The following is a 16348-nucleotide window of genomic DNA, read 5'->3' on the forward strand; positions in this document are numbered from 1 at the left end:
GCAGGGAGCCCGACGTGGGACTCGATCCCGGGACTCTAGGATCATGCCCCCGGCTGAAGGCAGTGCTAAACCACTGGGCCACCCGGGACTGCCCCTCTTTCTTTTTTAATAGTGTGACTCATAAACTTCGAGACAAACTCTTAATGTGCTTGAAACTCACAAGCATGGTCATTTTCTCCAAGGTACCCACAGTTAGCTTCCAAGTGGTGGTTTTAAAGGGTTTTAATATTAGTCCAAAGTGGGGATCCCTGGGTGGCTCAGAGGTTTAGCACCTGCCTTCCACCCAGGGTGCAATCCTGGAGTCCTGGGATCGAGTCCAACATTGGGCTCCCTGTGTGGAGTCTGCTTCTCTCTCTGCCTCTCTCTCTCTCTCTCTCTCTCTCTCTCTCTCTCTGTGTCTCATGAATAAATTTAAAAAAATCTAAAAAAATATATTAGTCCAAAGTTTCTTTCCTCTCAGGTAAGCTAGATCTTGGGGTTGAGTCTAGCCCACCTAAGATGCAGTAGTCAATCTGACATATTCATTAACTCTCAACATCAAAGAGAAAGTCTGAGTATAGATCCCTCTGTTCTCCCAAAGACAATTTGTTCATTCCTCTTCATCAAACTCCAAGATAATATACTCAGGTTACAATGGGAGTGACAACAGGACTCCATCTGCCTAAGCCGTCTCCCTCCCCCAGAATAATAGATGTGAAAACTTGACATGTATATATTCATCCATTTGTCCTCCCCAAATTAACAAAGTCAGCTCTGAAGTGATGGATACTAGTATATTTTTTAAATAACATTTTCACAAATAAAAACAAAACTTTCACATCCACACAACACTAATTCACATTCTCACAAACTCATTTAGGCTTCATGTTTACCATTTACTTATTACTTTAAATTTATTGTTATCACATAAATCATAACTTTTCCTGTTTACTGAACTCTGTGTCAGTTAATGTTATGATACTTTATATATATGGTCTCTAATCTTTATTAAAACTCCTAAAACAGGGACATCTGGGTGGCTTAGTGGTTGAGTGTCTGCCTTTGGCTCAGTTCATGATCCCAGGGTCCTGGGATCGAGTACCACAATGAGCTCCCTGCAGGGAGCCTGCTTCTACCTCTGCCTGTGTCTCTGCTTTGATCTCTGTGTCTCTCATGAATAAATACATTTTAAAAACCCTAAAAGAGACACCATTAGGTGTTTACCCAGCAGTTATCCTCTAATCCCCACTTTTTCCTGATGATAGAACCCCAGATTTTTTTGGAGAGAAAATGTGACCCACTCTAGATAGACAATGAATCACCATTTTTTTTTTTTTTTTGGAACCATCATAAGGGTCTATTCAGTTTCTTGCTTTCCAAGTCTCCCTTTTTCTAGAGGTGGCTTTCTAACACAGTTCTGGCTGAGAAGACAACAACAGAAATCTGCTGAGCATTTCTGGAAAAGGTTTTGGTTTCCTGATAAAAGGATACAGACACTTGTTGCCTCCCGTTTTCCTTTGGTTGACTTGAACGGACTGTGATGTCTGGAATTATAGTGGCCATTTTCCAACTGTGAGGCAATGTCATGAAGAAAAGATCAAAATAAGTACAGAATTGTTGGCTATTGTGTTCCTGAACTCATGCCCATAGCCGTCAACCTCCAGATTTAAGATGCTTCTTAATGCTAAGGTCATTCAGGTTCTGTTACTTGCTGCAGAAAGCATTCCCCACTGATTATCCCCTTTCACTGATGAGAAAATAGCAGCTCGGTGAACATTTTATAAGGGTAAATGATTTTTTTCTTCATTGAAGTTATAAATGTATATGTCTACTAGGTTCTTGACATTATACCAATTGCTAGGAACAGAGAAGTGAGTCAAAATCTCTATGAGCATATAGGTTCAGCATAGATTTTAAATTTCATTTTCCTTCTTCACTTCTTGTCAATGCAAAATTATTAGAATGGTGATTTCAGCTTGATTTTAGAAGAGCATAACTCTAAGGAAAAAAGAAACATTGAACATTTCTAAAAGTAATGGTTGGAAAGCAAAGTCCTACAAATGTGTTTATTTGCAAAGCTTATTAACCTAATTAGTGACACAGTCTACCCAGAATAAGGAGAGCATTAGAGCTGTTTGACTTTGCTGGATACATACCTGAACTGCACAGATAAACTGGCTTCAAATCCTGTGGGACGTGTTTTTCTAGGCGTAAGTGTCAAGCATGATGGCTCAAATTTCTGAGTTTCAAAGCTTCCCTTTTTTGAATAGGAGACAAACTGTTGCTTTAATTTTTAGCAAATTGAAATCAGTTAAGAGTGCCTGGCCCCCAGTGCAGAGAAAATGGTGTCCATAATAACAACTTATTTCCTCTTTGTAAACGTGGACTTTTGCCTGATATCTAAGTGCTTCTATAAACTTTTAAGAAAATGGAATTCTCATATCATAAGCTTATTGAGTTGCCTCTGGCACCTAAAGCTGTGGCACTCACGGAGCTGGTTAATGTCAGTAGCCCTAGGACTGTCAGGAGAAATAGGCTGAAGGGACACTTTCATTATAAGCAGACTTGCAAGGCATTCCAATTTTCAGCTCCTCAACTCAATAGACCAAACACCTCTGACTACCTCAAATGTGGCCTCGCTGAGTGCTTCCACATTCAGGGGTTATTAGAAAGGATTGAAGCAAGTGACCTATAATGAGGAAGGAATCAGGGCAGCCTCTGAACCTCCTCAGAGAAGTACTGTAATGAACTGGCCTCAGAAGGTCTTTGATGCTGCCTTTGCATACTGTATATGAGCTTTCCGCTCAGTCATTTCCTCTGCACTTTGGTAGCCCAGCATGAAGCCTGCTATTAGAAACAAGGTTTATTGCTGCCTTGCAAACATTTATTGGGTAGTATCTAAAACATGGTGTCAAGTTATAGTAATGTGCTGTTCCGGGAACCTTTTTGAGAATTTTAGTGTTTCAGAAAACGGTCCTCTGAGAATTCTTCTGTTTCAGAAATGAAAAGTAGTGGAGACTACAAACACACACACACACACACACACACACACACACACACACACACACATTTTCTCTTTTGCTCTCTCTCTCTCTCTCACACACACACACACACACACACATATATTCTGATTGCTTGGTAGAGATGTACCATTTTTCTTTCAAGAGAAACATCTATTCCTAAAATAGATCATTCTTGGACTTTTTAAGTAGTGTGCCTCAGAGAGCAAATATCCAGATTTACCATTTGGTTAGAGATATTATTTGCCTTTATTTATACAAGGTCAACCACAGGATGCACATTTTAATTCCCAAGAGGATTTATTTCACATTTCTATCTACTCAATCAAGCTCAAGCTTCTCTAGTTCACAAGAAAATAGGTGGATATGAACTTGATGCAGATTGTTTTAGTGTTGCAAGAGAGGAAGAGCACTTACCTTTAATCATGGTGATGGGAACATGTACTGTGACATCAGACTGAGGCTGTGCTGGTCCTCTGTTCTTCCCCAGAATGTCTGGAGAATGCGTTATATGTGGAAAGGTGCTCAGGAAATGGTTGTTGATTGAATGGGTGATAATTAAACAGGTAAATAAAAGGTAAAAACATGTTATTAATCTATGTATTTCCTGTTTGATAGTAAAAGACTTTCCCAATTGACATGAAGTTTTTTAATAAACTGTTTATAAAGCACTGTACCCAATGAAGGGATGAAAAAAGACATGAAGGTCTTATTCCCTGATGTCAAGGGGGACCCGATGGAGTTAAGTTGCAAATGAACAAAGAAATAAAGTGAATGCCATCCCAGTCCTTTTATGAGTGGTAGCTCCTTGATTTTCTGATTTCTGATCACAGTTTCTTCATTGAGAACTGCTCCATTGCCCTAGTGCACTGCTTGCTCCTGTCCACACCACTACCCTCTCCCTCACCCTCAGAATGTACACGCTGTGGCCCTATTTACCTCCTCTCTTCTCTTCCTTTCTTCCTCTTCCATTTTACCTTCCTAATTCCAGTTTCTCAATCATCCTTTAGATCCCAACTCCCAGCTTTCATTTTGATGTCCATTTTCTTTGGTGTGTATCCATAGTGTTTTCTAATTATCTCTACTAGGGATCAGCACACTGTAAAGCTCCAGGGAAGTTTATCATTATTATTATGCACATTATTATTCTATACTATAAAAAAATAAGTGGCTATTTGAACAGACCATCTTCCAGCACCAAAACATTTAAAGATGATGAGGATTAAGACAATGTTCTCTTTATTTACAAATTACATAATTGAAAGTCCTAGATTACTTGCAACTCTCCCCAAAGGGACTGCCTTTTCGGATGTTAGTTATATAATTAAAATCTCAACTACAGTGGTACAGACTGAATTGTGTCTTTCCAACATTCAAATGTTGGAGACCTAAACTCCTGTCTAATGGTATTTGAAGGTGGGGCTTTTGGGAGGTAATTAGACTTAGATGAGGTCAGAGGGTGGGGCCCTCATGATGGGACACCACACAGCTTGCTCTCTTTCTTGCCTGGGTGAGGACACAGAGAGAAGGCAGCCATTGGCAAGCCAGAAACCAACCATTTTGGTATCTTGATTTTAGGCTTCCAGCCTCTGCAACTGTGAAGAAATAAATTTCTGTTACCCCCCCTCCCCAATTTGTGGTATTTTGTTATAGCAGCCCAAGCTGACCAAGACCTACAGCTAAGCAGGTTGCATTAAAGGTAGTTCCTCATGGGCAGAGAGAATATATTTCCAAATGAAAGATCTCACTCCATGGGAAAGAAACTCCGGATTGAGGGTCTTAAATTTCAGACAACAGAAACAAAGGAATGAATTCGACATCTTCCTAGCATCTTTGTGTTCCAACCTTGGTGCCTTTACAATTCTCCATGCATTGAATGTAGAGGTATGTGTTGAATGGTAAATTTGGACCATATATAACCTACCTAAAACCCTTTGGTAGCAACCCATTCCCTACAATAATCTCTTTTTCCTCTGGGCCTTTATATATGCTGTTTACTCCTTTCGTAATCCCCAGTTCTTTGCTCCTCCCTCTCCTCCACCCTTTTTAATAACTGAGTGCTACTCGGCCCTCAGAATTTAATCAGTACATCACATCTTTGAGAAACCTTCCTTGGTCTTCTCAAAGCTGGGAAGATGCCTGTCTTCCGTGATCCTAATTCATTATAAACATCACATTCTGGTCCCTAAGTTGTGATTGTTTACTTGTCTGTCTCAGGCAATGAAATATAATGTCTTAGGAGACAAGGACTTTTTCTTCATTCAGTGTATACCTAGAGCTTAAATCAACAACTGGTGTTGTGTGCACACTGAAGTTTTTATTGAGAATATGATTGAATGAGTTATTTACCTTCTGGGTCTTTCTGAGTACTACAGTTACCATGACTCATGATCACAAGCCCAAGATTGATCCCCACACTTGAGGATCGTATTTCTCTAGTTAGTGGGACTCTTAGATTTCAATCCCCCTTTGCCTTCTCCTGATCTTTGAGTTCCAGTTATTCTCTGTCTTTTGGATCTAATCACAGTATGAGGAGATATTTACTCTGACATCAGTTTGAGACAAGAAAGGAATAGATTCCAGGGAACATCTCTGTTTTTTTTCTGACTCTATCCTTCATTCCCAGAGCAGAAGAATCCTTTTCTTAGGTTTTATTCTCCCTCCTTTTTACTTCTTTCCCTTTATCATGATTAAATGAGGTTAATATGAATTTACTGTCTACATTAATATGAATTCAGACAACAAAAAGCATCTCTTTCAGCACTTTTTAGTCTTACCAAATGATCCATACCATGCAATAGAAAGTTGCAAATGTTTCTACTTAAACCTTTTCTATTGCTCCTAACAGAGTTTTCCTTTAGATGGTACTGTAACAGTTAAGATAAGCCAGCTATTTTCAAAGCCATATTAGTAGAATCTCATAGAAGTCAATCTAGTCAGCCAAAATTGATTCTCATTGAGTTTAATGTTTATGAAATCTTGTAATATTGTGTTTGATGTGAAGCCTTATCTTAGGAGAAAATGGACTTTTAAAAAAACTGATCATGTTTAGATAAATTAGTTCTAGTTTCAAATATGGTGCTAAAACAAACAAACAAAAAAACCCCAAAACATTCAATTTTTATTTAAGATGGTGAGCAACTTGCTTTCTTTTTTTTTTTTTTTTTTGGTCTGGGATCTGATTCAAGTGCCTCAATTCAGCTTCTTGCAGAGCTAACTAAGCTAAAACTCAAAGGAAAAATTTTAAAGATGATTTTTATAGCAATGACATCATTATATAAAATGTTGGCATTTCATATTTTCCAAACAGAAACTTGGAAATAACAGAATACAAGTTAAATAAAAAAAGTTGAAACTAATCCAATTCTCTATTTTTCTTTCCACTTTTTTTTCTAACTGAGCTTTTTATTGCCAGCTTTTACTTTGCATAATAATATATGATGAATTGTCCAGGAAAGACCCAGTGGGTACATTTCTCTTAGAAATAAGCCTTACTGTGCAATAAGAGGCCAAATTCTAGGGCAGCATGCTTATATTATTATGTAAAATTTTCCTTATTGCTGAACAATTGACCACCTGGGCACTTGTCAAATATGTAAATACATGGTGGCACTGGTCACCAGAAGATTGAAAACACAAATCACTCTATTCAAACCCATCCTTATTCTAGAAAAACAATACCACTCAAAATGTACACCGTCGTGGCAATAGTAATAGTAATAGCATTATTATTCTGGTATACTGAAGCTATATATTAAACATTTTATTTTTTAAAAGATTTTATTTATTTATTCACGAGAGACACAGCAAGAGAAGCAGAGCCATAGGCAGAGGCAGAAGCAGCCTCCCCACAGGGAGCCCAATGTAGGACTCGATCCCAGGACTCTGGGATCAAGACCTGAGTCAGAGGCAGACACTCAACCACTGAGCCACCCAGGCGTCCCTAGATATTAAACATTTTAGTATTTGTTTATTTAATACTTCTGAATCATTATACACTACACATGGGCTAGAACTGCAGACATTAAAATATTTTGCTAGTATATCTTGTAAAAGAATTTTTTAAAACTATGAATCCTAATAATCTTTGATATCTCAAATATTTCATTATAATTTGAAATAATTGCCAAAGATATAATCCTGATTGTAAACATTACTATTATAAAATAATTCTTTGCAATTGATCACAAAAATTGAAATATTTTTATTAATAATTATCAAATATTAAAAGGAAGAAGTTATCAGAAATGCATCTCCTTATAGATGTATCCAGATTCCCCTGTTTACTGGATACAGGAATGGGTATGATTAATCATCAGAAAGAGGCAGGGTTAAGTGGAAGCCAATAACAAAAAGAAGATTATTGGCCACTGAAAAATGTGAGGCTTTATAAGAGATAATTAATTGATTTTCATTGAGTATTATTTATAGGAGAATTCATAAGGTATTACTATTAAGTTATGCCAAATCTACCAAAGATATAGTAAAGATAAATAAGCATATTAAAATGTTGATGAATGAGAGGCACTTTTGGAAAAATCAATGAAAATGTTTCTGTTATGACTCTGAATAAATGGTTAAGAAGCGATAAAATGTGAAATAACTCTAAACTTGATTTATTTTAAAATGTAATACTGATATGTAAGAAATAATTATAAAACATTTTGTCTCCTTAAAATCATGCAAAATATGTAACTGAGACGTGAGATGAATAAAAATATTCACCAAGCTCTTTCTTTTTATCCGGAATGGGGAAAATGAAGAGAGTGTGTGTTTTGCAGAAAAGTAGAATTTCTCAGCATACTTTTTATGAATCTTGACTATTTTAATTCTGAGAGGGTAAGAGAGAGGGGAGAGAGAGAGAGAGAGAGAAAGTGAGAGAGAGAGAGATAAGGCACAGAGTCGCCCCGAGTTTGCTGACTGGTGACATCAAGCATTGCAGGCTTGAGCATTTCTTATTGATGACATTTGCCAAAGACTGGCCTCTGGGTGATCCTTTTTTTGACAACACTTATGTAATTGAGGGGGCAGTCTTTAAACAAAACTTAGTATCATTGTGGCCCTAGTATAGAATTCTGTAAATATTCTGAATTCAGAATATTTCAACAAGGACTCAGATAACCCCAATTCTTAAGCACAGACTTTGTCCTTAGCAGAAGTACATTTTAGACAAGGAAAAATATGAACCTCTAATATAAGTTTATAGTGCTTCATTAAGGAGGTTTGTCAGACACAAATATTTCATAATGCTCCTATTTCCTGTCCTGAAGAATTTTACACCCCAGTATAATGTACCACAATGTGATTCAAGATGGATGAGAATTACACTTTTCTTTGGTACATGTGGAAAATAATGATTCTGTAAGGGGACCTGGGAATAAAGAAACCTGGCTGATGTGAACACAGGCGAGTTCTCAGGCATCAGTTTTAAGGAATAGTAAACATATGGAATTTAAGAATCTAGAAATTGTCTCCCTTAACACTATCCATCATTATATACCTCCTTGGAAAGTCTATCTGGACCCCCCAGGGGTACAAATAGAATTTATTGATCTATAGAGCCAAGAAAGTTTGGAGGTAGAGCAGAAATCAGGTCTGAATTGATTTAATGCCAGCTCTGTTCAGGAAAGTACCAAGGGGGGAACTTGCAAATCCCAATTCTCTCCTCTCCTGGGGATGCAATCAGCCTTTGTATAGAACTGGCCCTTTCCTCAAAGTGTTGGCTCCCAACTCCTCTCCCAAGCTGGGTAAAACCAGGCTCCATTTGGGAGTGTGGTTGTCTTGAGGATAGTTCTAACTTCTTCAATCTCCCGTTACTCCAAGGAGAACAGACTCTCTTCTATTCACAAAGAGCTTCAGGGAAGTCATACGACAGGGGGGTAAAAAGACAACTTTTAGGGATCCCTGGGTGGCGCAGCAGTTTGGCGCCTGCCTTTGACCCAGGGCGCGATCCTGGAGACCCGGGAATCCCACGTCGGGCTCCTGGTGCATGGAGCCTGCTTCTCCCTCTGCCTATGTCTCTGCCTCTCTCTCTCTCGCTCTGTGACTATCATAAATAAATAAAAATTAAAAAAAAAATACAACTTTTAAAAATATACCATCATGCTATATTAAGAATTTCATTTTTTATAGCTTTTCTATCATGATTAATTGTGGTCCAATTTCAAAATCCTTGTCCAAAGAGTCATTATATATTTTTCTTGACTACTGTGAGGTCATCTTTCCTAATGGTGGTTGAGAGGACCACCTTTCCCTGTGGATACTTATTCTTACTAGCATTTGCCCACATCTGGTGTCACCACAAATGGATTTCAGCAGGGGGACCTTAGGTAGAACACAGCAAAATAAATATATTAAGATGAAAGACAAAAATATAACATGGATCATTTGATTGTAAGTAGAGGGAACTTGCTGGAAAAGATAAAGTACCAGTGAATGAATTATTTTTTATGTATAAAGGTGAGTCTGAATGCATGTAAATGGCAATAACATTTGTTGTCTTTTATATATTATGCTGGTTATGGTATCATCCAAAGATAGAGTGTGGCTGAAAATCTCCAGGTGTAACTCACTACTCTTTCTACACTCTGTGCTAGACCCTTGGATTTGATCCTGTGACGACTACTCAAAAAAGCATTCGTTATTAGACACTGTTTCTTGGAATCAGGACACTTTTACACACACACACACACACACACACACACACACACACACGGAGAAGAAGTATGCTTATTACTGATATCTACCAAGTTAACATATTTTAGAAGCTAAGTATTATGGTTGAATATGAAAGAGAGAAAAAAAATCCACCCTCTATCCTCAAAAATCCTCCTGTGAGGAGGCTGGATCTGTACCCCTGAGACAATGAGTGATTACTTAACTCAGGATAAGAGGGACTGGGACAACCACTTGTTAAGCCAAGACAGGTGACTTAGAAATACACATTGTCTCATTCAATCCTACCATAAACTTGGGAGACATATTTTTGTTTTTATTTTACAGAAACAAAAATGGAAGCTTAGGTGGCTAATTCCTGTGGCAAAGATGACTCAATTGGTAGGTGAAGGATTTGAGATTTAAATCCAGGTCTGTTTTGACAAATAACCTCCTGGTGTTTCCTGGAACCAACACCTATGCCCCCTGGAGACTCCATTTCTTGCTGTTAACCTTGGGAAAAAGAGCTATTGTACAGTAAGTGTCAAGATATGAGCTCTAGCTGCATGACTTTTGGGAATCCTTTAAACGTTCCTATAGCCTACTTTTATCATTTATAAAATGTAGACAATATTTTCCTGTTTATCTTCCAGGCTTATTAAGCAAATGAAATAAAGGCTAGAGACTAGAAAGTGTTTTATGATACATAGAGCAGGAAATAATCTTAGAAACTAGTCCAATGCTTATGAGTTTACTGATGAAGAAATGGAGATTTAAATTAATTAACTAAAATAAAATAATAAACTCTAAGGGTTACCGAGTCCTTTTAACATCTAGAGTACTGCTTTTCAGTCCATGCAAATATGGCATTGTGCAGTGGAGAATGCTGCTATTAATTTTGTTACGGATGTTGCCTTTATTACTGATTCTTGATTCCTAACCAATTCCAAGAGATTGTGTATAGCAAATATCAGTTCTATATGTAGATTACTCTTTGCCATTTGATAATAATGTAGCTAATATATTAAACTTTGAGTTTAGGCTAAGAGTTTAGACTAACTAGATGTTGATGAGTATTAGCAAATAAATGCACCAGTTTCCTTGAGATACCTTGATGAAGTCCTTCATAACCCAAGGGTATAGTTCAAAGCGTAGGGTTTAGTAACATCTTTCACAGGTGTGACCTTAACTGAGCAAACTAAATACACAATTGTGAGAAATTCTATATACTGAATTGCCCAGAAATAAAATGGTAATAATAATAAATAATGCCAAATAATAATATTTGCATACTGCATTTTCACAAAAAAACTCATTTCATTTATTTCCTATTCATGTTTTCAAAATATGCTGTCATAGTCAAACATGTCCTAGGTCTAGGAACACAAAGATGAATATCACAGTCTGTCCTCTCAGAGCTTACAGTCTATTGCTCATGTATAGAAACTTTTGGTTTACAGAGCCATTTGAGACTCAGAGGTTCTATGAAAAAAAATTACATTCATGTACATAGAATTTTGCTGTGACTCTAGTCCATTGGTCAAAACCCCTTCCCTCAGCAAAACCAAGTTTGGTGGTTCTAGGGATTATGGACCTCCGAACTGTAAATAGACTAGGTATTATGACTATTAATATTTTATAGAAGAATAAAGTTCACAAAGGTTAAGAAGCTCATTTGGGGGCATATAGTGATAAGTGGTGAAGCTAGATAAGAATCCCAGTGACTATATTTTTATTTAAATTATAAAAGTAGAGTGTGCTCATGGTATAAAAAAAATACATGTATCAAAACAAATAGTTCAGAAGTATGCAAAATGGAAAATGCTAGTTTTCAGTTCTGACTCCACTATTGAAATAGCCACTTCCACATCTAACTCACTTACAGAGAGCCAAGTTTTAAACCCGATCTTTGTAAGTCTGAATTTTAAACCAGATTGTATTGCTTGTTTGCAGAAATGTAGCTCCATATTTATTAAAGTATTTTAGTTGCATGTGACAAGAAGCAAATCTTTCTGGCTTGTCAAGAAAAAGATTAACCTGATAGGACAGCATCTGTTATAGAACCTGAGAAACAAATGAACTCTAGGTATGAGCATTGCCACTAATGAGACTCACTCCAAACAACACAGTCTGTATCTGTTAGCTCCAATGGTGGCATTCTTGGGAAAGGACTTGCAATTACTCTAAAGCTCACTCTGGACCAACCAATTCTGTTCATGATGGGAACACATTGTCCAAAACATGGAGCTTTGTGTTTCAACCAGGGATCAGTGGAGGGTATGGGATAAGGGAGGCAGTTCCAGATGAAGGAGGCTTGACTGATTCGAATAACATGTGTCCACTACCTTGTACGGTGCAGCAAGTACTCTAATAGCTTAGCACTGTCATCCCAATCAAGGGGGATGGTGATTTTAATCTTCTCAATTTTAACACCTTGTTTTAATATCTGATGCAAAATTTGGTGTTCATTTCTTATTTGCATAATAAGCTCTTACGCATGCCAGTGAAGTGGTCTGAAAATGACGAGGGATTCTAATTAGCTACTAGAGAAATGACCACCAAAAATTTCCCCTCTTTAAGGTCAATATTCCTCAGAAGTCAACAAATATGCTGATGACATATTTCACCTGTTTGCTGCTGATTTTCTCATAAATAAATGTCACCTCTGTAATGGTAAAAATAGTTTTGTTTGTTCTCTTTGTGACTATATGTAAGCCTCAAAAAATCAGAAAAATAAGCATGAAGTTCATGAAAATAATTATTATGAAAGAGCTCAGTGCAGTACATTTCAATAAAAATTAACCTGTTGGATATTTTTAAGAATGAGTTAATGACATTTGACAAAAGAAGCTTTGGCACTAAAATTGTATTTGAGGATGTCAAAAAAATATTTCACTTTGTCCTTAGCTATTCAGGTCCTTGGACATGATCACAAGGCTTAAAGAAAACAATGAAGTAGCTAAAAATACTTAGATGAGAAAATTAGATTGGAAAAATCTAAGCTAGAAATTGCTATAGAAAACACTCTACATATTACTTTTGGAAAAGGAGTATAGCACAGTGGTTAAGAGCACATGCTTTCTGGAGGAAAGGTAAATGGTTCAAATTCTGGTTCTGCTCCTATTAGCTGTGTGACCCTGACAAATTATGTAATTACAGGCTGTTAGCTGTCTCACAGTTTGTGTGTACGTAAACAGAGATGATGGTAACAGTATGTCCTTTATAGGGCTGTTGTAAGGATTAAATAATACCTTAAATAATTAAATGATATATACATATATTATTTATGTTTATGTAATAAATAATAGAAATACAAGTGTCTGGAATTAGTGGTGGTAGTAGTTGATTTGACCTATTTCATTTTCATTCATTTACCAAAATGATTTGCATTCCATATTTTTGTGTTGGATTTTAAAAATTGTTTTCACTAAAATTTGGTTTTGTTTAGAGATCATAGGTGGCCCAGAACTTGACACTTTCATATAACATGATTCACAATATTAAGATATAAAGTAATTCTGTAGATGTTCCAGTTCAGTACTGATTAAACTGAAGTTCCCTGACTGTGGCTGGCTCTTCAGTTTTGAGTGTGGCTCTTGGGTTAGCAATTATAAACAAATTATATGGACATTGTGATTAAGGCACATCATATAATTTGAAAGACCTAGACTACTAAAAATATATTTCAGCTTAGAATTTGGAAAATTACATTAAAAATAACCATAATAAAAATTATGTCCTATTTTCTAATATGCTTTTCCTATGATAGAGAGCCAAGCTTTAAATTTGAAAATGTCTTCAGCACTTGAGATAAACTCTCCTAAATTGCATTGTGAAAAAATTCTATACTTATTTAAGAATTACTATAATTTTAAAAATTAAAAGTTAAAATTTAAATTACATTTTCAAATTTTAAAAATTCTAAATTTTTATTTTGAAGGCTTTTTTGAAATCTTAAACTTTCTTATAAGTAAATATACTCTATTTGTATGTTCTATTACCATGCATTATTTAGATATTGACATGGAATTATAAACATTATATCTTAGTCACTTTCCAATTCTGGTGCCAAATTTATTTAGGTTGTTTATTCTAAAATTTCTTATGGGTTGAAAATAAACAAGTTCTTGGAAAATTTGTGCCAAAATGGTTTCATTTTATATGACTAACAAATACAACTGAGTCTTTGAAAATAGAAAAAAATGCATCAAATGAGGAACTTCATATTTTTTCAAGCAAAGAGTGATAAATGCATGTTAATAGTGACTTGAAAACCCACCTTCATATACCTCCTACACATCTGAATGAAAATACAGCCAGAATGAAATGAGGAGAATTCAAGATTTTCAATTATATTATTTGAGAATTATAAAGAAATTCTCCTGGATAATTTCAAAAGAAGTAGTGAAGAGAAGAGGATGTACAAATCATATACTTAAGTAAAGTTAGACAAGAAGGGGAAAAATCATCCCCCAATTCATGAGGAAGAGAATTGGAACCAGAATTTTACATAAAGTTTTGGAAAGTGTTCCTTCATAAATTGCCTACCATCTGTCCACTAGAAGGCACGTTGAGAAATTAGATTGATAAATATAAATTAATTTTTACATAGCTTGAAAGGGTTCGTAATATTTTGCAAGTATTGTGTAGCTAGATATACTATTGCATAATACCATTAAAACATTACAAGCCACCAAACAAGTTGAGAGAAAACTATAAAACATTTGAGATTTTTTGAATAAAAGAATAATGGCAAGTAATAATGAACATATTCTTTAGATGACAGAAAGGAAACATATGTCAATATATCTCTGTAAAATGTACATTTTCTTCTAAATTTCATTAACATCTACAGAGAAGCCAACGATATTTCACAATTTTTTATTTTCATTGATATTATCATTTAGAATCTCATGTTCCAGAAGCATTCAAACATTCATACAAATGATATAGTAAAGACAACTTTGGAGGTATTTACCATGTTCAATTCTTCCTCCACAACCCACACATACATACATGGACTCCTAAAATAATTTTTATTCCGTAAGACTATGTTTCCATCCATAGCTGTTTAGAATAGGAATCCCATTGGTTCTGAGCCATTCTAGACACACTCTCTCCTTAAATTTTGAATCTGGGGCTTGGATCATGAGCTGCTGCACGAGGATATTGAAGACAATGGCCAAGAACAAACTAAGAGGACAGAAGTCCAGGAGTGTATTTCATATAGCCAGCCAAAAAAACTTTAAGTCTAAAAACAAAGCAAAACCAGTTACCACTAATCTTAACAAGATAAACATTGTGAATGATGAAAAAGTTAACAGAGTGAAAAAAGCTTTTGTAGATATACCAAAGGAACTTGCAAATTTCTCAAAAGGCCTTTCCCTTGAACCTCTGCAGAAACAGCTGATTCCTCAGCAGTGTCATGAAAATGAACCAGTTAATGTTGATGAAGCAACAAGATTAATGGCTCAGTTGTAATACACTGGAGATACATCAAATATCCCCCAAAAGACCAATAAATTGAATGTTTTATACAAAAAAAAAAAGAGAGATTTTAAATCTGGGATAAAGAGTACTAGACTCTGCCAGCTCTTTAAACTGAGAGCACATAAACCCTAGAGCTGTGGGGTAACATACTATACCTTACACTTTGGAGAGGCAGAGTAATAAGTCTATAGAGAAATATGATTGAAGCACAAGCACGAAGAGAAGCAAAAACAGACACTGAGAGAGAAAGAGAGTCTAAGACAGGGCTTGCTGTGATTCCTGTTACTTATTACTTTTCCTGCCCTTTCTCAGGCTCAACTCCCTGTATTTGGAATCTGTGAGAAACACCGCATTCTTACAATATTTTCTTCTCTTATTGCATGGTCTTGTCAGGAGACTACTGTCCATATGAGGAAACACTGCATTTTTTTTTTTCACTCAGCAAATATTTCCTGAATGCTTACTATGCCCAGAGGACTGTGTTTTGTACAGAGTGTGAACAAAAGAACAAGGTAGACATGATGTAGAACTAATCATCTGACAGAAATTAATGATGATGATTAGTAGAAGATGTATAACACTCGCTGTGGACGTAATGAAACACCTGACCTGGTCTGAAGATATTGGGGAAGCATTCCATGAGAAAGTGATGTTTAGGCTGAAGCCGATGAGTGAAAAGTATGGAACTAACAGGCTTCACCTGTGTATAAATGAGAAGCCAATCAACCTTGCTTCCCAATAGTAAATACCAAATACTGCCGGAAAGAAAGCCTATTACACTGTTTAATATTTTAAGGCCTATTAAGCTGTTTAAATTTTCACAGGTAATTTGTACAATTTGAAGAACAAAGAAAGAAAACCAAATATGGAAGTATCATTTAAAACGAAAGTGAAGAGCATTTGACATATCTCCCACCTTCTCACCCAGTGATTCATGATTCTAAGCATCCAAAAATTTCTTCCAAACCCAGAGGTTAAAGTAACATGTAAGGTGTTTAAGACAACTTAGTTAGTAAAAACAAATTGACCTCAGCACAGTTATTATCTCCCTATGTTGGATAAAAGGAAATTAGAGGAACCTGAAGCTTGCCTCATGGGATATAGAGTAAGAATTAAGTAGATTTTGTCTTTAAGGGAACTGGCTTCAACCTGATTAATCAGCTAATCAAACGTCTTTGTTTAATTTTAGTTTCCTTATCAACTTA

The 16348-nt window shown here is 36.0% G+C and overlaps 1 protein-coding gene across 1 annotated transcript; it reads left to right on the forward strand.

Moving 5' to 3' along the window:
- Nucleotides 1-14827: 14827 nt before the first annotated feature.
- On the forward strand, nucleotides 14828-15142 carry LOC121501416 (ribosomal biogenesis factor-like). Its single transcript, XM_041773431.1, has one exon. The coding sequence runs from the start codon at nucleotides 14832-14834 to the stop codon at nucleotides 15132-15134; it is 303 nt and encodes a 100-aa protein (XP_041629365.1). The 5' UTR covers nucleotides 14828-14831; the 3' UTR covers nucleotides 15135-15142.
- Nucleotides 15143-16348: the final 1206 nt, after the last annotated feature.

The sequence above is a fragment of the Vulpes lagopus genome, chromosome 11 (assembly GCF_018345385.1).
Source record: "Vulpes lagopus strain Blue_001 chromosome 11, ASM1834538v1, whole genome shotgun sequence".
In the NCBI taxonomy this organism is placed as follows: Eukaryota; Metazoa; Chordata; class Mammalia; order Carnivora; family Canidae; genus Vulpes; species Vulpes lagopus.